At 46.0% G+C, this 24,435-nt stretch overlaps 1 protein-coding gene across 1 annotated transcript in view; it reads right to left on the reverse strand.

The window, feature by feature from the left end:
• kif26aa (kinesin family member 26Aa) overlaps positions 1-16,459 on the reverse strand; it is a 46,009-nt gene extending 29,550 nt beyond the window's left edge. The window contains exons 1-6 of the mRNA XM_078173587.1: positions 14,341-16,459; positions 11,316-11,511; positions 6,591-6,803; positions 4,573-4,666; positions 4,212-4,486; positions 2,541-2,724 (exon numbers count right to left, since the gene is read on the reverse strand). Coding sequence (XP_078029713.1) covers positions 2,541-2,724; positions 4,212-4,486; positions 4,573-4,666; positions 6,591-6,803; positions 11,316-11,511; positions 14,341-14,357 — 979 coding nt within the window. The 5' untranslated portion in view covers positions 14,358-16,459. The remainder of the gene's footprint in view (positions 1-2,540; positions 2,725-4,211; positions 4,487-4,572; positions 4,667-6,590; positions 6,804-11,315; positions 11,512-14,340) is intronic.
• Between the last annotated feature and the right edge of the window lie 7,976 nt (positions 16,460-24,435).

Genomic DNA, 24,435 nt, shown 5'->3' on the forward strand with positions numbered 1-24,435 from the left:
GACATCAGAGCTCAGACATGTCACTGTTTCCCAAGTCCCAGGTCAAGTTCCCAACAAGTCCCTAACAAGTCCAGAGCAGAACGTCCCTCATCAAGTTCTGTATCAGACACAAGGTCAAGGACAGCGAGTCCTGGGACAAGTCGCTAACAATTTCCAGGACAAAAAGTCCCAAATGAAGTTGCGTATCAGATACAAGGTCAGTACAGGTCTAAGTCAAGTCCCATCGCAAGACCAGAGTCAGCACCAACAAGTCCCAAGTTGAGAGGACCAGAAACTGAGGTACATCCCAAGTCAAGGTGGGCGGGTCTTTTTTGATTTTGTCATACTGAGTGAAATCAGGGTGATCTGCTGAGTCCGAGTCATGTGACAAGAAAGAATCAAGGAAATTCCTGAGTCAAGGTGAACAAGTCCCAAGTTAAAGTGGCTCTCTGAGATATTCGGATCATACCAGTTTTCTGCACACAACTCTCAACATGAAGCTGGCTGAACTAGCAGCTAGCAGCTAACTGTGCTAACTCTATGAACAGTGCTAAACTACAGCAACAGTTCTTACTGGGCTAACGGTGCTAACTAGGAGGAAACCAGAGGGCGGGGACTACACTTACATGATGACATGGTCCCATTATCAGACATACACATCTAAACATGATACTCTACGTGTCCTCAGGGACGCTGTGTCAGTTTATGCCTGTAAAAGACATCGTGTCTTTTCAAAATAAACTTCTGTTTTCACAGGAAATGTCCAGTTTCTGCTCGATAGATGTGTGCAAGGTTTATCAGCAGGACATTGAAACAAGATGATCAGTTCACGTCACCTGTCAGTGGTTTGAATGTTTGGTTGATCAGTGTGTCACTAGCGTAGCACACTACGTTGTTATTCAGGTAACTGAATCTACTTTTGGTTTCACAGGAAACAAACAGCAGGCTGCTGGGTGAAAGTCTGGAGTGTGTTTGACCCTCTGCTCCCGCCCTCCCCGTGCACACTTTCCTGCTCTTCAGAGCATCCAAAATGCTGCTGCCCAGTGCATCTCATATCACCGCTAAGGCGTGTCCCTGTGCAGTGAAGCCTGAGGCCGAGGGAGTCAGTGTCAGCAGACACGTGCACTAACATGAACACACTGCACGACCACATTACCACAACAAACTGGGGCTGCACAATGTGCCAAAAATAAATCACATCACGATCATTCAGTTGGAATGGTGACACTTGCCTTTGTTTATTTACTGTAACAAATATTAAAATGATGATGTGATTCTTGGCGGCGTCTGTCCCAAACTTTCATGTTCTGTGACAGTCTCAGTAATCACACTCTGCTGTGACACATTTTACCTTCACAGCGCCTGTGATTTAGATATTTGACGTGATCGTGCTGTGATTTTGATAATATTCCCATTAGCCGTGCAGCCGTACAACAAACCACAGAGACGCTCAGATTACAGCTTCCTTCTCTGCTCAGGACGCCATCACTCCATCTTCACACAGACAGTAGCTGTGTTGATGCTCTGATGTCATTAAGTCAAATCTGTTTTTAACCATCAACATGTATAAACATCTGTAACCTGATAAAAGATGAGTGTTGTCTGTGACGGCAGGACGAGTGTGAGCAGCTCAGATCTGATCCCAGTCTGTTATCTCTGCTCTCTTTAACAGCGTCAGATGGCGTGAACCATCAGCTGCTCACATCAGCAGGATTTACAAAGTGCTGAGAGCGGCGGAGTTTCTCTGCAGGACACACGAAGGCTTCAGGCCTCATTAAGCATGCAGATTTATTCCAAGAGCAGTGAAACACTAATAACTGCTGTGACAGGTAGGCGTGGGCGGAGGTGGCGTTAGCGTAGCCTCTCTGCTCGTTAATGTTCGTGTAGAGCACGGCGGCGGCAGATCAGGATGAAGCTAATTAGCAGCTGCTTGTTTGGAAATGAAAAGCAGAGGGGGGAGGAGGAGGAGGAGGAGGAGGAGGAGGAAGAGAGTGAACGACTGCAGAGTCACCAACAGATGAGTTTATTACAGCCCGAGGGCTCGCTGTGTGCACACAGACGTCAGCGTCGCTGCATCACTGTGATTTCTCTTTAATTCAACTTTGGGTTCAGTTTAAATTCATCATCTCAGTTTTTACAACCTCAGAGTCAGACGTTAGTTTCACTTTGTGTCGGGTCGAACGTCTCTTTAATGAATCCAATAATCAGACTCAAACCAACATGTGAGTCTAACTTCCTGTCTGTGTCTCTGAGCTCGTTGGTTCCTGCTGACAATCTTCAATAATCAATAGTTTGATCAGTGATCAGCCGCTCACTGTCGTTTTTATTAGACAAACATGATGGGGACTATTTTCAGGGGCGGATGAATCCACAGTTGGTGCTGCAGTGTGTATCAGTGTCAGCAGGACGGTGTGTCTGTGTGTGTGTCTGATGAACGTAACAGAAAAATAAGCACACAGAGACATACACACACACACACACACACAGAGAGACACACACACACACAGACACAGACACACACACACACACAGACACAGACACAGACACACACACACACTGACCTGCCGCCTTGTTGCTCTTGTCCTGCCTCTCCTGGTAAAGGTGCAGGGTGAACAGGAAGTGAGAGTTCCTCCGGACCTCCTGATCATTCGGCGCCCGGCTGCTGTTCCTCGCTGCCAGCGCGGCGTCCAGGAAAAACGCTGCTCGCTCAGCATTGGTGGCCCGAAGCTCCGTCTGGTTCTGCAGCTGATGGAGAGAGGGGTGAGGAGTCAGGTGAGGAGGATAAAGAACCCAGAGAAGCAGGAACAACATGAAGCTTATCGTCATGAATATGGTGGTTTAATGAAGTCTGCTGGTGCACAGACGACATGTGACTGACGGAGGAGGCTGCACCACCTGATCACTGCTTCAGGCTGCACCTCCACCTCCACCAGATACATGAACAACAACATCCATCAACCTGAGGACAGAAACAGGAAGTATAACACTGCTGAAACACAGAGCAGAAGAAGAAGTAAGTTCAGGTGAAGACGTCAGTTTGAGTTAATGAGAAGGATGTGATGAAGACGTGATGAAGACGTGATGAAGACGTGATGAAGAGTGTCTCAGAGATAAAAGCGAGCGGATGATAGCGGCTGAAAGGAGACAGAATGAGGCTTGATAAAGAAAAAGAAGTGGAGAGAAAATTAAAGTGAGAGGAGATAAAGTGTGAGACAGACGCAGCCCGGGGAGATAACACAGACTGAGGAGGAATAAAAGGAGGAAGGTCAGGACTAATTGGACAGTTGTGGACTGAGACAAAGTCCCCCGAGCTGAGGACAAGGTCAGACAGGAAGAGAGGAGGCAGTGAAGGAGGCGAGGTGACCTGACATGTTCTCATCTCGTCAAATACTGACGCCTCGTCATAGGACACACACGTCTAAATACGGAGTTCTGTGTCCTCATGTGTCTGTTGTCCCCGTCCATCATCATCCTCACTGTGACGTCCAAGGTACCCTGGTTGTGTTGGTTGTTGACGTTCTGGGACGCCGTGTCAACTTCAGCCTGTTACATGCATTGTCTGTTTTCAAAATACACTTCTGTTTTCACAGGAAATGTACAGTTTGCATACAGTCTCTTTCAAAATAAAAGCACTACGTCAGTACAACACCACCACCTGATGTTGTGGTTACGTTTAGCCGACACACACACGTGGTTACATTTAGCCAACACACACACGTGGTTACGTTTAGCCGACACACACACGTGTGGTTACGTTTAGCCAACACACACACGTGGTTATGTTTAGCCAACACACACGTGGTTACGTTTAGCCAACACACACACGTGGTTATGTTTAGCCAACACACACACACGTGGTTACGTTTAGCCGAGACACACACGTGGTTACGTTTAGCCAACACACACACGTGGTTACGTTTAGCCGACACACACACGTGGTTATGTTTAGCCAACACACACGTGGTTACGTTTAGCCAACACACACACGTGGTTACATTTAGCCAACACACACACGTGGTTACGTTTAGCCGACACACACATGTGTCGTTACGTTTAGCCGACACACACACGTGGTTACGTTTAGCCAACACACACACGTGGTTACGTTTAGCCAACACACACACGTGGTTACGTTTAGCCAACACTGACAAAGCAGCGGTATTTGGTGAGTCTGTTGTTGCCCCGCTGCCTCTGGAAGAAAGAGATGATGTAGGAGGGAGTGGATGACCTACCTGGGATCCACAGAGGGGGTCTTCTCTCAGGGACACTGCGGGCCCCGGGGCCTCCTGCTGGCTCCCCCCTGAGGAGGAGGAGGAGAGTTCAGCCAGGAGGTCGCTGAGCGTCTCCTCCCGACCAGAGATCTCCACAGCCGACACTCTGACTGAGAAACGAGCTCCAGACTTCTCCCTCCGCTCCTCGATCACCTTAAACAGCCACGAGATGGCGGTCGGAGCCACGCCCAGACTCTGGGTGGAGCAGTCCCGTCCAATCATGGTGTAGGTCTTACCTGAGGGGGGCGGAGTCAACAGAATGGTTATGTGACAGGTCAGGTAACTCTGTGTGTGTGTGTGTGTGTCTCAGTTAGTGTTTTACCCAGGTTCTTGTGTCCGAAGCAGAAGATGCAGCCGTCTGCTCCATTCACCACCGACTGGATGACCTCTGCCACCGTCCCTGAACACACCTCAGCCTATCAGGGGCCAGATCCAGTTAGTGTCAGCCAATCACGTCAGAGCACAGTCACCTCACAGGGAGGAAGTTTACACACTGTATTATGATGGGATGTGTTCGCACACGTGACGTCACGTTAACTGTTCAGGTCATGTCACGAAACCTTTCTTCTAGTTCTAGTTATTGAACATCATCATGTCATGTTTAATCAAAATCTATGCTCAGATCGAATTCTCTGCCTGAATGAAGCTTCCGCCATATTGTGCGATTTATTCTGTTTGAGGGGGCGGAGCTTCACGTTGTGCGTCATACACAGTGTTGTGTGCCTGATGTTTGTTCTCGTCGGCTCTCATGGAGTCGTCTCGTCACTTTTAACCCATAAAGTTTTTTTTATTAACGTTATCTAATAAATCAAATAAATCAGAACCTGTCGTCACTGTTGACGAACGGTGCCTGTAGATCTTTTGTATAAAAGTGATGTCACACCGGAGGTCGTCCTGTTGGACTGAACATCAGCACTGATTATCTGCAGCCTCGTCTCCATGACCTCACAGCTCATTATAATTTAATACCTTAGCTCATGTTATATCACATGATGATCCACGACTCTGCCCAGCTTCTACTGTAAACAGGAAGTTGTTCTTTTAGACCTGCTGGTTAAATAAAAAAAATAAAGTACTTAGTTGTGTTTGTTTATTTTCAGTGATGTCACATTATGACTCAGTTCAGCTGATGTTCAGGCTGCTGTCAGCCCTAGAGTGGTCTCCTCTGGTCTGAATCAGGGACTCATGTTGTTCCAAAGTTGTATAATTGCCTAGAGTTGGTTCGTGTTCTCACGGCAGTATTTACAAAAGGACCAGATCAAATGCCTTGTGTGAGAAAGCTGCTATTGATTGGTCAGAATTTCCATGTGGGAAAAATCCAGGAAGTAAAGCAAACGTTGAAGAAGAGTACACTTGCAAGATAAATGTGACACTTTCTAATGTCACAATGGAGGGACAACTACGCAGGTTGATTTTAGCGCTGCTCATCGTGGACTATATTGCTGTCATTGTTCATTTTAGTCAAAGCATACAGTTTGAAAACGAGGCGCGGCTCCAACTAGAAAACAATGTTTTGATGCATTGGATGTGCTGAATGTGCATATTAAGGCAGTACAGGAGGAGGTGCACATTAATAATCCTCCAGGACTGTAACATGCTCATGTTTAACCCAAACAATGTGTCATATGACTGCAGTTGCTTCACATCCAGGTCGGAACACCTTCTCACCACAAACCAACCGCACCAGAGTTCCTTTGGAACCGGACTGAGACCACCTCTTCAAGAAGGTCTCAGTCCGGTTGGTTTTGGCGTGTTCACACCTCCACAAACCAACCGCACTGAGGGGGCAAACACACCTGAGTTCAACTGAACCGAACCAAACAGGGCAGGTGTGAACGCTGCCTGAGTGACAATAAGTCACTGTGATCCACATTACGTTGTGTTACTGTGTGACACTGTAGGTTACTTCCTGTTATGATCCCAGACTTTATGTGATGATGTCACAGTATGTTAGTATCAAGACATAACGAGAGGAGATGACACAGACTCCACAGTCAGCTGTTGAAACCTGCAGCTCTGCTTCTGAAACACAACCTGAATCATCTGATCGTTAAGTCAGCAGGAGGCTGAACGTCAGCGTGTGTTTGATCAGTCAGACCCACACACACACACACACACACACACACACACACACACACACACACACACACTAAAAACACACTGTGTGTGATGAAGAGCTCAGACTATCAGTGTGTAAGTTACAGACTGAGCAGGTTAGTAAAGTGTCTGAAGCTGAAGCGAGTTTCACTCTGACATCAGGACACAGGAAGTGTGTGTCTCCTGGTGTGTATCTGTCTCTGAGGGTTAAACTAAAGCAGAGCCGACTCTGTCCCGTCTCACCTGTGAGGCATCCTGGGTGAAGATGGTGTCGAAGGTGAAGGTCTTTGGAGCGGAGGCGGAGGATCGTCTCTGGGCGGTGGTAGCAGCGGTTTGTCCTCCGGCTGACGTCTCACAGAGAGTCAGCAGCTTCTTTCTGCCGTCCACTTTGAGGAGGGACATGGACTCTGAAGACTCGCTGCTGTGGACTGAACAGATCCGGACCATCACTCTGACCTGGAGACAGACAGGAAGTCCACATCAGAGAGGACGGGGGACCGGCAGGTGTCTTTATGTCACTGTCAGCAGTCTGATGAATGTCGACATCATCAGCTGGTGTCATTAGACCCTCAGGAGCAGTTTGTGACCACAGTGTGACCAACGTCCCGACCTCCTGACCTCTGACCTGCAGTAGCTGCTGTATCCGATCTCAGATCAGCCCGCCGTGGCGTGCTGTGGCTCTCTGAAGGCTTTTTATTGGTGTGTCACAGAGCTGCTGAGTTGGCGCTCGACGGCGGTGACGAGGTCAAGTATAAAGCCAAAAACAATCTGAGACGCAGCAGTTTTTAAATGATGTGTTGCTGCGAGCCAGCGGAGCGAATCATCAGCTCCTCAGTTACTGCGGCCGCACGCAGGACGCCGCTCGTCTACAGCAGACACACCTGCAGTCTGTGAAGCAGCTGTGGCTCTGAATATGTGATGAAGAGCTGAAGAGGAGCGCCGTCACTTTGTTTCACCTAAATAATATCATTAGTGACAGACAGGGACCAATCAGAGTCTGAGCTGTGACACATAATGATGACATCAGATTCAATGTGAAATAAAAATCTGTCGACTCTTCAGCTGAAATTAAAGATTTATTTTCTCCTTTTAAACACAGAATATTTGTTGTTAAAGATTTGAAGAATCGTCAGAAGATGAAATCAGTTTCTTCGTTCAGTCACAGAGACAGAGAGTGAAGATGGTGACGTCTGCTGGTGTAAAAATAACTGATGAAAGAGAATGAGAGGATGAGACAGACAAATGATGATTAAAGAAAAAGTAAAATAAAATGCTTACGAAGGAAAGAAAGGAAAATAAAGAATAAAAACAGGGAGAAAGAAATTTAACATTAAAATTAATTTAGAAATTTGTAAAAAAAAATAAATGGATGGAATAACTTGAAGTGACGAGAGAGGGAGACAGGATGAAAAACAACAAGACAAATTAAAAATAAAAGAAAGACATGAAGCGAAAGGAAACAGAAAGAAAGACTGTTATTACAGATCTGAACTCATGTGACCGGTGAGTCTCAGATCAGTGTCTTATGAGTCTCTGCTGTGACTCACAGTTTGAACTTTATGACCAACAAACGACGATAAAACACTTTTTACAGCGACAACACGTGACACAGTCTGCAGCTGAGAACTGACCCGTCTGTCTCCAGTGACGACTGCTGTCAGACAGGAGACAAAGAAACATCCAAAATACACCTTTAAAGTTTGTTTCACTTCAGACTGATGTTTGTAGAAAGTTTACATTTAACGAGATGATGCCTCATTTCATATTTTAACATCAAACTTCAGTATACTTGTCATTAATAATGATAAGTGTCTTAATGAGAGGAATCAGAAAGTTTCCTGGTGAAATCTGTTAGTTTAAACCTGATCACCTGCAGTGTCTCCTCTGAGAACATATTGTACCACAGTAGCCAGAACTATAACTATAATATTATTACTTTCAATAATGTTGTTGTAACCTACTGTCATTACCTGCATCTCTCTCTCTGTCTCTCTCTCTCTCTCTCTCTCTCTCTGTCTCATTGTGTCATATGGATTACTGTTAATTTATTATGCTGATCTGTTCTGTACGACATCTATTGCACGTCTGTCCGTCCTGGAAGAGGGATCCCTCCTCAGTTGCTCTTCCTGAGGTTTCTACCGTTTTTTCCCTGTTAAAGGGTTTTTTTGGGGAGTTTTTCCTGATCAGCTGTGAGGGTCATAAGGACAGAGGGATGTCGTATGCTGTAAAGCCCTGTGAGGCAAATTGTGATTTGTGATATTGGGCTTTATAAATAAAATTGAAATTGAAATTGAAACTTATAGGAGCTGTAAACATGCTGCGCTGTGTGCGCCCTCAGATTCATTGTTTTCATTGCAGACGTGCAGCAGGCGCTCAGACGCCAGAGCAATGGTGTCGCAGCGCACACATGTTCCTGAGGGCCTTTTGTTCAGGGCGCAACAGCTGCACCCTGAGATAAACTGGGTTCAACTTATGGAACACAGCAGCTCACACCACATGTCATGTGACGAGGACCAACCAATCACAGCTGACAGATATCTTTTCTTCTTCAGTAAATATCAGTGTGTGATGAATATGGACGAGAAGCTGATCATGTTAGTGCAGAGCTGTCAGAGCGTCACATCTGTCCCAGTAGATCAGCTTTGACCTCAAGGTTTCAGGTTAACAGGCTGGGATACGGTGCTGGTTATGGTTGCTTACCAACCACAGACACAACCTGCCACTGTGCCCTTGAAAATTAGCTCAGAGTAGATCCCAGCGTCTGACCTCACATATTCCAGGCAGATAAAGACACGGCATGTGTATGGCCTCTGATAATGACATGAGCAGGTCTTGAGGCTGGCTGAGGTCTGAGCTGCAGCAGAACTCCTCCACTCTAATGAACATACTGATGTACTTCCTCTTCCTGTCTGCTGCGGCTCGTTAACTGTCCCTCAGGTCTGATCAGACTCCTGTGGCATCCTGGAGAATCTGCTGGGTCACAGATGAAGGAGAACGAAGCTGAAGAGTCAAGACTGTTGAACTGCAGACGTGCTGCAGCAGGACATGTTTCATCGTGACCTCAGGTACATGAAGGGTTAATGCTCCAACAGTCCGGCAGGAGACGAGCTCAGTGAGACAGAGGCTCAGAGACTGGTGGGAACACTGTGTACGACACGTATGTATGAATGACACGTCTGGACAGACCAAAACCTGCATCTACAGCAGCAGACCTGGCAGCAGGATGCTCAGTGACAGCCGAGCGTCTGATCTGCAGCCAGCAGCTGAATTTGAGTCCAAACACACGTCTCTACACGTGTTACATAATGACAGCAGACAGCTGCCCTGTTGGACAGTCTCAAGTCCTGAGAGCGTCCCCCAGAGGACACACAGCTCATTACAGCCTGAAACCACATCCTGATGATCTGCTCTCACATCAGACCGGAGGAGGACAGGTCCACGTCTCCAAAAGGACGTTTGAGACTCTGAGACGTTTCAAATCAAAAAATGATATTTACTCTTTAAACTGTAAACTAGAGTCACCACCCTGTGGTTGTATGACTCCTCCCACCAGTCCACCCTGTGGTTGTATGACTCCTCCCACCAGTCCACCCTGTGGTTGTATGACTCCTCCCACCAGTCCACCCTGTGGTTGTATGACTCCTCCCACCAGTCCACCCTGTGGTTGTATGACTCCGCCCACCAGTCCACTCTGTGGTTGTATGACTCCTCCCACCAGTCCACCCTGTGGTTGTATGACTCCTCCCACCAGTCCACCCTGTGGTTGTATGACTCCGCCCACCAGTCCACTCTGTGGTTGTATGACTCCTCCCACCAGTCCACCCTGTGGTTGTATGACTCCGCCCACCAGTCCACTCTGTGGTTGTATGACTCCTCCCACCAGTCCACTCTGTGGTTGTATGACTCCTCCCACCAGTCCACCCTGTGGTTGTATGACTCCACCCACCAGTCCACCCTGTGGTTGTATGACTCCTCCCACCAGTCCACCCTGTGGTTGTATGACTCCACCCACCAGTCCACCCTGTGGTTGTATGACTCCTCCCACCAGTCCACCCTGTGGTTGTATGACTCCTCCCACCAGTCCACCCTGTGGTTGTATGACTCCACCCACCAGTCCACCCTGTGGTTGTATGACTCCTCCCACCAGTCCACCCTGTGGTTGTATGACTCCACCCACCAGTCCACCCTGTGGTTGTATGACTCCTCCCACCAGTCCACCCTGTGGTTGTATGACTCCACCCACCAGTCCACCCTGTGGTTGTATGACTCCTCCCACCAGTCCACCCTGTGGTTGTATGACTCCACCCATCACACACAGAAGATCTATACAATGAGCACATTTTCAAGATTAGAGTCACCAATTCAGTATCTGACCAAATGTCTCCCCTTCTGTTCCTGAGATACGTTAAAACATGATGATGTCACAGTCAAGCTGACCTTTGACCTTTTGACCTTCATTATTTTATCCTGTTAGACATTTGTGTCAAGTTTGCTCAGAATTAGTGAATCAATTCTTCAGTTATGGACAAAACCAACCTAATTCTAATCTGTTCATTCTTCAGGCCAAGTGGACATTTGTGTCAAATTCGAGAGATACCCTCAAGTCCCTTCAGAGATATCTGACTCAACAGAATGGAAAAGGACAGATGGACAACCTGAGAACATCATGTCTGCAGCGATCAGGGGTCAGCAGCGCAATGACAAAAAAACAGGTTGAATAAAGACTGCTTCATCATCATCATCATCATCATCATCATCATCATTAGTCAGCTCCTTCATACTCAAACAGGAAGCTCCTTCATCCAGATGACCCTATGACCCCCACCCACTGACTCCACCCACCCACCCACTGACGGTTCCCAAAGCCCGCCACCCGGCCAATGTGGATTGGACTGGATTCATGAGATTCCAGAAGGCTGAGAATCTGAGCTGCTGCAGTACATTCTGGGTAACTACATGACTTCATACCTTCCCCATCCCCGGCGTGTCCTTGACCTTTGATCTGGCCCGGAGGAGGCATGGTGGGACGGCGGGCGGGGACAGCTGCAGGGCCCCGCTGAAGCCCCCAGTGTAAAGCAAGGGCCCCGAGGCCTCAGCGGGTGATGTGGACCCGGCGCCCGGCTGGGACTTCTTCCTGCGGGACAGACTGAGCTTCTGAGCCGCCCTGAGGACAGAGACACAGAGTCAGACATCATCTTCATCAGTCAACAACATCATCATCATCACCATTATCATAGGTTGACCTTCCCTGTGTGCCAATCACCTCATCATTTTAAACATGGTTCTTTCTTTTTTTGTTGCAGTTGTGCATGCCCTCCACCTCCCCATTACCACCCAGTCTTTACAGACTCATCAGCCTCAGAGTCATCAGCCTCAGAGTCATCAGCCTCAGACTCATCAGCCTCAGACTCATCAGCCTCAGAGTCATCAGCCTCAGACTCATCATCCTCAGAGTCATCATCCTCAGACTCATCAGCCTCAGAGTCATCTGTTTCAGAGTCATCATCCTCAGACTCATCAGCCTCAGTCATCATCCTCAGACTCATCAGCCTCAGAGTCATCTGTTTCAGAGTCATCATCCTCAGACTCATCAGCCTCAGTCATCATCCTCAGACTCATCAGCCTCAGACTCATCAGCCTCAGACTCATCAGCCTCAGAGTCATCATCCTCAGAGTCATCAGCCTCAGACTCATCAGCCTCAGACTCATCAGCCTCAGAGTCATCAGCCTCAGAGTCATCATCCTCAGACTCAGCCACCCCTTCCACCAGTGTCTGGACTCCACAGTGGGGAGTGAACCTGCTGCTGCTCAGATGTCCCTCGATCAGAAAATATCTCCTCTGTTGTCCAAAGACTTGATAAATCTTCATCAGCACAAATCACCTGTTCATCGGTTCACTCATATTCTGTATTAAATATTATCTTTACTTTATTCCTCTGTCTCTACTGATTGAAGTAATGATGGAGTTGTACCAGCCATGTATGATATTAGGTTTTGGATGATATTTTCCAGCTCATTCTGCCTGAGAAGGACTAAATGCACAAAGCTGCTATTTTTTTTAAATATCCCATGGAGAGAGACTCTCACTGCAGCCTGTTCTATTTTGTTGTGAAAATGTGGGCGTGCAGCCTCGTTCTGTGGACGATAAACCAGGTGCAGACTTCCATCTGTGTCACCGCTGATGAGGAAATACAGCGAGTGCTGGACGGAGCAGTGAGTGACAACAACCCCGCCCACATTTAAGAGGACTGTCTGAACACACCCAGGGTCTAGGTACCATGTCTGAAGGCTTACTGCTGGTTCCAGAGGGACTGGACTGTAGAGGCTCCAAATGTGAGTCACTGACATCGTCCACAGGAAGAAGACTTTAACTTTAATCTGAAAAAAACCTCGGCTGACCTGCAGACTGCTTGTTACAGTACAGAGAGGGGGGAGGACGAGGAGGAGGAGGCTCAATGGGGGGTCGAGGAGGCTCAAACTGAGATCTGACATCATTAGGGAAGAAGAGACTCTTCCTCCTCCTCCTCTTCATCCCTCCATCCTCCTCACTGAGTCCAATCAGAGAACAGAGTGTGTAATTATACAGTGTCCATGAAGGACAGCAGAGTGTACAGCCTCAGGGAATACACACACACACACACACACATACACACACACATACACACACACAGTGTTACAATTATCACAAGAAACTCTGCAAACACAAACTGCAGATTTTTTTGGGACATTTTATCAACATTTTGTCGGACATGTTTTTAAACATTTTTCCTGAGATTTTATCAAAACTTTTTGGACAATTTAAGAATATTTTTCTGATATTTTCTCAACATTTTTTTGGGGCATTTTATTAATTAGTCTTATTCATTGTATTAAATGTTCCCTCTATGTTGCCCTTCACAGTTGCAATAATAACCCTGCAGCATCACATGATGTCATACCATAGTTTATCAGATCCATGTGACACAGTGTCACTGCACTAAACTTAGAGGACTGATAACATCTCACAGTCTGTAGGAGGATTTAAGCAGACAGAGTTAAAGGGGCCTCAGAACGAGACGCAAACAGAATCTTCTGTTAAAAATCTGCCGTAAATTAAATAAACAATGAAAAGACACAAAGAGTGAAAAGTTCAATTTGTTACTGAGCAGATAAAAGTTTCTGTCTGTTTTCAGTCTGTTACAGAGACGTTTGTCGTACTTTCACATCGGCTAACTGTTGGAGGACGTAGTTAAATCGTGTTGCATCACACAGAGATTTTAGCATTATGTCCGACCCATTTGAATCAGTGTGCAGAGTAAATGTAGAAACACCTCAAAGTTCAACAGCAGCACAAACTAAAAACTCCACAGTGATCAAACAGCTGAGCCTGGGCCTGGGCCTGGGCCTGGGCCTGACGACTGTTCATATCTTCATCTCCTGCACCAAAAATTCAGCCTGAGAAAAATAACACTGGAACAGAAAAGCGACGAAACTGTGGAGGAGTCGGACGAGCACAAACTCAGAGTTCAATAACTATGTGGTCAATTATTAGTGAGCAGTGTTTCTGGTGAAGGATGCAGACATGACAAGATGAGGAAAACCTTCTGGTTGAACTGGGCTCAGAGAGACTCGCAGGGTTAATAATGAGACTGTAATATATTGAAGAGCCTGGACCACAAAGAGACCTCAGAGACTCATAAAAAGGCAAAGACTTCCTTTTCGAGTGTGTGAAGCTGCAGCTCAACATAAAGAGGAAAGAGTTTGTGTTATTTTACAAGCTAACATTAAAGTTAACTCTCCCTCTGCTCCGCCAACGATCTCTCTTTACAGTTAAACCTCCTGCCGTCTCCACTAAACTAGATTTATGGACTTTATTTCTACACCGTCTTCTCTGTTCCTCTGAACACATCAACATCCTGGAACCTGAGGCTTTTTTCAAACTCTGAAATCAACCAACCGACACATAAAGATCATGAAACCAGATGGATGCTGTGGAGGAGACAGTGATACTCACAGTTCCTTCCAGTCCATTATCTGCTCAGAGTTCTCCACCTCGAAGAGGAACCAGGTCCAAACTCATCCTCATTCACCATTGCACAGAACCAGATTGAATCCAACAAGAGAGGAATCAGTAAAAACCAGCGAGGCTGAGACATGAGCGATGTGTTCGACTGTGAAACATGGCGGCAGGAAAACCAACACGTGGAGCCAGAAGTGATCCAGAAAATGGAAGTTCTCCAGGTAGAGTCCGAGATAAATCCAGAAAGGTACAAGAAAAGTTTTCAGAAAAGTTTAGACCAGTCATTCCATCAAAATCCCCCAAAATGTGTTCTGGCAACAAGGATCCAAAGGTGGGTTGTTCCAGGACAGACGTCAATTGGAGGACTTTAACTTGCATGTGTGAGTAAACGATTTGGTCATCCTGTGTTTTCCTGTTTTCAGGAGCATTGACACCAAAGGCCTCAGGTTCATCAATAAAATCTACGTCTACAAACAAAAATCCAAACTGCACAAATTTATCCTGAATGTATCTGTAAACTGTCCGTCGATCCTGTGACGACGTCAAAGTGATTCGAGTCTCAACAAACTCCTCACCAAGTTTCAAACAGGCTTCAGTCTTGCTTGTGCATCTGATAATCGTCCAACAGTGTCAATTCACTCTTGAAACATCAGTGACCTGACATCTCGTCCATCAGTGACGACTCCAGTCGCTGTCACCAAACTTCTCAGGAGATCTGAGAGTTTAAAAAAAATGTTCTGGGTTCATTGAAATATCTGTAAACTGCATCTGTCCTCACTTGCTTCTGTTTTCATCTGTTAGATCATCTCCCACCACAGTCCTGTGGATGTGTGTGTCATCAATCAGATCGTTCTGTATGTCTGCAAACACACGTCCAACAGTTTCAGTTCACCCTGAACACATCCATCTGTCAGTAACCTCTGTGACCCTGAAGTGATATCTGACAGATCAGAGTCCTGAAGGAGTCTGGACATTTTCTGAGACTCTTCCTGGTTTGTTGAAATGACTTTTAGACTTTAACGCATCAGTCGACCATCAGTCAGCTATTTCCTCTTTTCACAGTAATTCTCACCGAGTGCCTTCAGGAAGTTCCCCAAGACTTCACTTCGTCTTTGAGTCAAAAAGACGAGTCCAAATGTGCCAAACACCTCCTTTCATCATCATCTGCACCGTGACGTCTGCGTGACTACATCTCCTCCCAACAAACTCCTCTGGGGATTTCTTGGTGATGTTCCAACAGGTTTCAGTCCGCCTGTCGATCAGACCGACGGCTGTATCACTCCATCCTCAACACATCAGTAAACTCTCCATCCGTCCGTCCGTGCGTGTCCTTGAGTCTCATGTCTGACCTGCAGCGTCCATCCAATCAGCAGGAAGTTTTCAGAGAACATGGAGCGAAGTTCCTGTTGAAAAATGATCCATGAAAAGCAGCAGAAAGTATCAAAGTCCTGCAGAGATGCATCTCTCCACCCGACTGCCTCCACCCGACACACACTGCACCAAACCCCTCCATCTGCTCCTCTTCACCTCCTCCTCCTGTCCTTATCCTTCACTTTGCTCCTCTTTCATTTCCGCTGAACTCAGCCTCCTTTTCCTCACCGTTTCCCTCCTGTCTTCCTCTCCGTCCGTCCTGTTTCTCCTCTGTCTTTACTTTTACCTTTTCCTCCTGCTGCTCTCCTTCAGCTCATGTTCTCCTCTTTTCCATCATCGTTTCCTTTGCACCGACCTCCTTCTGTCCCCGTCTTAATTTCACCTCTCTGTTTCTCTTTCTGGTTTTCCTCTCCTCCTCCTTCTTCCTCCTCCTCTCCTCTTCCTCTCCCTCTCTCTTCTCTCCTGTAGCTCCTCAGTCTGTTCCTGCAGTATCGCAATGCTTTTCCTCTCCCTCCTTCCTCCTCCTCCTCCTCCTCTAACTCACGGGAGGGGGGGGGGGGTGATGAAGGAGAGCAGCAGCAGAGGAGGAATAAAGGATTAAAATCAGTAGGTGGGAACAAATGGGAGGATGAAGAGCGGGAGGATGAAGAGCGGGAGGATTCCTGCCGCTCACTGATGTTGTTGCCGGGAAACACTGGCGATGCTCCAGCCTTCCTCCCCTCCGTCCGTCCCTCCGTCTGTCTACCTCCCTCACCTCTCCTCCCTGTCCTCCCCCCTCCTCCCTCTCTCCTCACAGCCCCGCCTCCTCGTCGTGTCGACACACAGCAGCCGTGAAACACACACACACACACACACACACACACACACTTGACATGCTACATGAATACTTCATGAGAAGACAGACACCCCCACCACTGGACTTCAAAGACACTCAGCATGTGTGTGTGTGTGTGTGTGTGTGTGTGGTGATGAAGGACCAGTCACAGTGAACGTCACATCTTAATGACTATAGTTTAAACTGAATTAAACTGTGTGTTTTATAAATGATCATAAATATCATTAATAATATTTTAGACTGTGTGAAGTTTTATTTTTAATTATTTCATGTTCACATATAAATTAACTTTATTTCTATGTGTAACACTGAACCTCGTTGACTTAGAGTTGTTTTAGTGCCTGTCCCAGAATTACCAGAGGACAGTGAACACATCATGATTATAAACAGTAAATAAAGAGAAAAAAAGTTCAATACAAATAAAAACAAAACAATTAAAACAGCACAGAAATAAAATGAAATATTTATACAACATTCAAATCTTCAGATGTTTTAACAAGTTTGGTACAAAATGACACATTTTGTTTATTTGTTTTGTTTTTATGTCCTTTGTTATGAGTCAGAACAGAAAGACAGAAAGAGAGAAACAGAGGACGACATGAAGCAGACGGCTGTGTGTCAGACGGCCTACAGGGGGCGCATGACCAACAGGGGCGCTACCAGGGCGCCACAAGGTAATAATTCATGTCATTGTTTTACATTATTAAGCCTTAATTTTTATTACTCACCATTCTGATTTGCCATTACTGCCCATTACTCTCCATTTCTACAGTTACCTTTCATTGGTATCCATTATTTCTAATTATCAGCCATTATTTTACATTATTTGCAAAATCTAACCATTGCTCACCATTGTTCACCATTGCTCACCATTGCTCACCATGGTCATTGTTCACAATTGCTCACCATTGCTCACCATTGTTCACCATTGCTCACCATGGTCATTGCTCACCATTGCTCACCATTGCTCACCATGGTCATTGTTCACAATTGCTCACCATTGCTCACCATTGTTCACCATTGCACACCATTGTTCACCATGGTCACTGTTCACCATTGCTCACTATTGCTCACCATTGCTCACCATTGTTCACCATTGCTCACCATGGTCATTGTTCACCATTGCTCACCATTGCTCACCATGGTCATTGTTCACAATTGCTCACCATTGCTCACCATTGTTCACCATTGCACACCATTGTTCACCATGGTCACTGTTCACCATTGCTCACTATTGCTCACCATTGCTCACCATTGTTCACCATTGCTCACCATGGTCATTGTTCACCATTGCTCACCATTGCTTGCCATTACATTACAACATTACTATTTGCCATTACTTTCCACTGGTTATTACTGTACTTGCCATTATTTTAAATTTCCCCCGTTTAAGGTTTTTTTGGGGAGTTTTTCCTGTTCTGCTGGACAGAGGGATATTGTATGCTGTAAAGCCTCTGAGGCAAATTGTGATTTGTGATACTGGGCTTTATAAATAAAATTCATACTCGTACTCGTCATCCACTTATCCGGGTCCGGGTCACAGGGGCAGCAGCCTCAGCAAAGAAGCCCAGACAGTCCTCTCCCCAGCCACTTCCGTCAGCTCTTCCAAGGGAACCCCGAGGCGTTCCCAGGCCAGCCGGGCAATGTAATCCCTCCAGCGTGTCCTGGGGCAGCCCCGAGGTCTCCTCCCCTAACCCTCCTCTCGATGTGGAGGAGCAGCGGCTCTACTCCGAGTCCCTCCCGGATGTCCGAGCTCCTCACCCTATCTCTAAGGCTGAGCCCAGCCACCCTGCGGAGGAAACTCATTTCGGCCGCTTGTACTCACGATCTCGTTCTTTCGGTCTCTGCCCAGAGCTCGTGACCATAGGTGAGGGTTGGAACGTAGATCGACCGGTAAATCGAGAGCTTCGCTTTCTGGCTAAGCTCCCTTTTCACCACAACGGACCAGTTAAGTGTCTGCATCACTGCTGACGCCGCCCCAATCCACCTGTCAATCTCTCACTCCATCCTACCCCCACTCGTGAACAAGGTCCCAAGATACTTAAATCCTCCACCTGAGGCAAGACCTCCTCCCCGACCTGGAGTGGGCAATCCACCCTTTTCCAGCTGAGGACCATGGCCTCAGACTTGGAGATGCTGATTCTCATCCCAGCCGCTTCACACTCGGCTACGAACCGTCCCAGCGAGAGCTGGAGGTCACTGTTCGATGGAGCTAGGAGGACCACGTCATCCACAAAAAGCAGGGACAAGATTCTCCCGTCACTGAACCTGACACCCTCCACCACTCGGCTGCGCCTAGAAATTCTGTCCATGAAGGTTATGAACAGAACCGGTGACAAAGGGCAGCCCTGGCGGAGTCCAACCCTCACCGGGAACAGGTCCAACTTACTGCCGGCCACGCGAACCAGACTCGCGCTCCTTTGGTACAGGGACTGGATGGCCCTTAGCAAGGGGCCACCAACCCCATACTCCCGGAGCACCCCCCACAGGATGCCCCTGGGGACGCGGTCGTAAGCCTTCTCCAAATCCACAAAACACATGTGGACTGGTTGGGCGAACTCCCATGCCCCCTCCAGCACCCTGGCGAGGGTAAAGAGCTGGTCCACGGTTCCACGTCCGGGACGAAAACCACATTGCTCCTCCTCAATCCGAGGTTCAACTATCGACCGGACTCTCTTCTCCAGCACCCTGGAGTAGACCTCACCGGGTAGGCTGAGGAGTGTGATCCCCCTGTAGTTGGAAATTGATTGATTGAATTGATTGAAATTACTAGACATTATTTCCAGTTACTAGCCACGACTAGTAATTACTTGCCATTATTTGCAATAACCTGCCATTACTCTCCATTTGTAGCGATTACCTTTCATTGGTATCCATTATTTGCTATTTTAGGCACGACTCATCATTACACTTGCCAATATTTTACATAATTTTACATTATTTGCAACACCTACCCATTACCTTTCATTAATATCCAGTACTTGTCATTACTAGCTCTGGTACATCATTATTACCCATTATTTGAACCTTTATTTTCCATTACAAGCCACGACCAGTGATTACTCACAGTCATTTGCAATTACCTGCCATTTATTGGTATCCATTATTTACCATACCTAGCCACTGGCCGTTACTGTACTTGCCATTATTTTAAATTATTAGCCATGATATTTTTCAGACTCTGGATCAGTCAGTAGAAACATGAGACAGGTTTGGATTTTAAAAAAAAACAAAAAAAAAAAAAACAGATCAATAAATCAATCTGATTGAACAGATGATGATGATGATGATGATGATGAGTGATCAGAGGAGCAGATCAATACTGTAAGAAAAAAACTGAATCATATCTGCAGACAGAGACAAAGTATCAGAGAGGATCCACAGATCAATATCCAGATCAATACTCTGAAGCAGACAGCGATCAATACCAGGTGAGCAGCCGCAGGAAGTTGTCAGACTGCAGAGAGGTGAGAGGAGCTGCAGCAAACTGATGATCTATTAATCAATGTAGAGATATCATCAGAGTCAGAGGGCCACCAGAATAAAGTCAATAAAGTAATAAAGTAAATAAAGAGACTAATTTATTATAAACCACTGGGAATATGAGAGGTGATGTGGAAATACGTCATAATGTTGTGGAAAAAACATTAAATGTTAAAGGGAAAAAGTTTTCATAGAGTTTTCATAGTTTTACAGGGAAAAGTTGAAGTTTTCTTTATAAATAGACACATTCATGATAAAGAGTCAAAATAAAATCAAATTTAATTAAAAATTAAAGAACAAAGTTGAAATTTTACAGGAATGTAACACGAATCTTTACCAGGAAACAGTCAACAGTAACAACATCATCTGTGTGATGGCAGACGGGTCCAGATTTGTACATGACATCCTCACTGCGTCCTCGTCCTGAGGACAAACCTGGACACATGAACTGAGACAGTGGGACAGACGTTTCTGCAGTTCCTCTGAGCTCTGACAGAATCTGTACGGCGTCTCGTCTCCTCTGAACACAGAAACATTTCTCTTCAGTCTGTCAGATGAATCGAACACCCAGAGGACAGACGTCCGTCTCTTTGTAGTGAGACATGTTTGTCTTTCTTGGACTATGATCAGTAAGAGACACACAGGCCCTGAGCAGGTCCACAGCTCTGAGATGAAACAATGTTCAGTCCATCAGTGCGTCTCTCTCATCGAACACTGAACATGACTCACAGCCAGAGTTTTTATTTCCCACAGTCACACAGAGAGTCCGTCCTCTGACGTCCCGCAGGACGGCGTCAGAATGTCCTGTCGTCCTCACAGGTCAGCTGTCTTTACGTGTCAGTGTGTTCACATTATTGTGTCCAGCTTCACGCACAGCATCTGTCTGTGTCTGCAGTTTATTAAATCTCAGTCTGATGGATGATCAGATGTCAGTCCCTCCTCTTCACACAGAGTCTTTACCTGTTCAGACATGATTGGTCAACACTACTCGTACTACAGACGGAGCCCAGAACACTTCTGATACCAAACTCCTGTCCTGTCGCCCACCAACCCGGTCTCATTCTGAAGTCGAATACTGGCGCTTGGTCAGTGACCTCTGATGTCAGACACAGACTAAAAAACGCCGTCCTTTCACGTCAGCAGACTCATTAAATTACTGTAACCATCATATTAATCTTATCCCAAACCTTGTTGGCTAAACATAACTACGTGTGTGTGTGTGTGTGTTTGTGTGTGTGTATGTGTGTGTTGGCTAAACGTAACTACATGTGTGTGTGTGTGTGTGTGTGTGTGTGTGTGTTGGCTAAACATAACTACGTGTGTGTGTGTGTGTGTGTGTGTTGGCTAAACGTAACTACGTGTGTGTGTGTGTGTGTGTATATGTGTGTGTGTGTGTATATGTGTGTGTGTGTGTGTTGGCTAAACGTAACTACGTGTGTGTGTGTGTGTGTGTGTGTGTGTGTGTTGGCTAAATGTAATCATGTGTGTGTGTGCTGAAAGAAAAAAACATCAGTTGGTGGTGTTGTACCGACGTAGTGCTTTTATTTTGAAAGAGACTGTATGCAAACTATACATTTCCTGTGAAAACAGAAGTGTATTTTGAAAACAGACAATGCATGTAACAGGCTGAAGTTGACACGGCGTCCCAGAACGTCAACAACCAACACACCCAGGGTACCTTGGACGTCATATGTGGACGTGGAAAGTCCATGACCAAACGTGGACATATGACGAGGTCACAGTGAGGATGTGATGGATTGTGGAGTTCAGGTAAATGTTTATGCTAAATGTGAAGAAATTCTCTGATGGTGTTCTGGAGAAGTCACAGTGATCTTTGACCTCCGACCACTAAAATATCAGTTTGTTGTTGAGTCCGAATGAACATTTGTGCCAAACTGTGAAGAAATTCTTTTAACGCGTTCTTGAGATATCACGTTCACAAGGACAGGACAGACGGACAACCCCAAAACATTGTGTCTCATTCATGAAAAATGAGTAAATCTGTGTGTAGATTTGCACATAAAAGCCTACTCTACTAAAAACCTACTCTGGATTCAGGAACGCTGCGGGAAACTCAGATTTGATCGTAAACACGTGTGTATGATCATGAATGCCAATCCATCGTAAAGTGACAGTGCACTCCCGGTAATCATCAATTAGCATAAATCCCCACCCATGAATAGCCAATGACCACCATATAAGGAGGTGTAGGTGAATCCAGTCGACCTGTCAGTCATGGCGCAAACAAAGAGAGAGAGAGAGAGAAAGAAAAAAGAATTTTTCCGAAGCGGAGATTGAAATAATTTTGGATGAAGTGGACTTAAGAAAAAACATTTTATTTTCTTCAGTTAGTAGTGGTGTGACAGGGACAGGCAAAGTGAAGGCCTGGAGGGAGGTAACAGATGCTGTTAATGTTGTCTCCGTGGTACAAAGAACCAGAGGTGTCAGAGGTGAAGCGTAAATGGTTTCATATGAAACTGGAGGCAAAGAAACACATAAGCACACACACAAAAAATACAGCGGTCACCAAACAAACAGAAGATTCATTTGTGGGGTTTTGAATGAAGTGGGAACGGGAAACCAGAGATGTTTTGTGCGTAATGGATAAACTCTAAATCAGTGATGGCTGTCGGAATGTAGAGCTATTTAACATTTATTTTAACAAATGATACGGATAACATATAGCCTACAGCAGTTTGTATGCATCGTCTTCAAATTATTTGAATCTTAATAGACTAAAGCTCTGTTTTATACAACGTAAATTAAACAGTTTTCAAATCAGATTTATTCATTCAAATGATGAAAAAGCCACAAAAACAAAAAAAAAAGAGTGTTGTCTCAAATAATTCTTTCAGCTGGCGCGTGCTCCTTCGTGGCTCCACCACCTGCTGCTCCTGCTGAACCCAGGCACCGAGGCCGAAGAGGCTGTGATCCGGCTGTCCTTACGGATATTTTTATTATCATCATTCAACATGTAGAAAGAACGTGTAATCTATTGAGTCGATTTACATAGATAATTCACAATCATGTGAATCATCATCACAAACTTAATCTGGATCTTAAACCTGCTAATTGCCAACTAATTTAACTAAATGTGTTATATTTTTAATATTTTGTCATGTTTAGATTACGTGTTTCAAAGGCATCTGTGTATTGTGTACATAACAGAGCGCAATACAAGTTAAAATTGTAATTTCCAATAGTGACAAGCAATATTTATGTGCTTTACTAAATTTACACAAGCACTACGAGTGGTCAGGAGCAGGAGTAGATTTTGTTAGTAGCTACGAAAAGATCGGAGCTACTAAAATATTGATGAATGAGGACATGCACGTAAATTTCCGTCTGCGAACAGTTTACACACAAATTCCTTCTGCTCACGTTTCATGAATGAGACCCAGTGTGTCCATACTCTGCCATCAGTCTCTATGAATATCTAGATAACCTGTAGATATATGTGGTAGCAGCAGGTGGCGCTGTCATGTGACGTCTTTTCCTTCACATGCAGGTTCTCCTCATGATGAACTCACAGGTTGAAACGTGTGACGGTCACTTTATCTGGACCTGATGAACATCAGTGTTAAAAGACGTGTTTGTACATCAGCAGCAGTCATGTGACCCACAGACTCTGCTCTGGGCTCTGAAGCCTGGCTGAGCCGAGCGTCCTGCTGAGACAGAACGTGATGAGAGCCGAGAGGACGGAGACACCTGCTGATGGAGTTTCATCTTTAAGAACAGTCTCACTGCGTCTGTCCCTGACATGTCTTCACAGATAAACAAGCAGCACAAATCTGAGGCGACAGTCGGTCTGGATCCAACCAACAGACTGAACTCTGCTCACACACAGACGAACTGATGCAAAGAGTAAAAGAGGAGCAGCTGTGTCTCAGTGAGCTCTGGGCCGTCTCTCCTCTCAGTTAACTTTGTGAGAGCTTTGAAAGTCATCGGTGGCAGTGACTCGTGTTTCGTGGACATCAGACCCTGCATGGTTAATCAGCCTCCTGCGAGTCTCTGACACATTTCCAGGTCACATTTTGGTGCATTGCTGCAGATCTGCAGCTCCTCCACAAACACAGTCAGGACGGACGCTCCTCAGTCCAACACATCGATACTGACGCTCGGCCCAAAGCCAGAAACACACTTTGGGGAACTCGACTCCCCTCAGTGACGGGGAGGGGGGGCTGGTGACATATTGTTGACAGTTTCAGTTTAATAAGAGGAGCAACATGAAGCTCACACTGCTGCTCAGTGAACACACACTGCCATGAAACACACAAACACAACATCACACAGACGGCAAAGTGATGTCAGAGCAGGACCTGAGCCCTGAGTGTGACCCAGTGCTGGACTGGCCATCAGATGGTAATTTTGGGCCGGGCCTTTTTTCTTTTTTTTTTTTT

Source organism: Epinephelus lanceolatus, chromosome 13, assembly GCF_041903045.1.
Source record: "Epinephelus lanceolatus isolate andai-2023 chromosome 13, ASM4190304v1, whole genome shotgun sequence".
NCBI classification, from domain to species: domain Eukaryota; kingdom Metazoa; phylum Chordata; class Actinopteri; order Perciformes; family Serranidae; genus Epinephelus; species Epinephelus lanceolatus.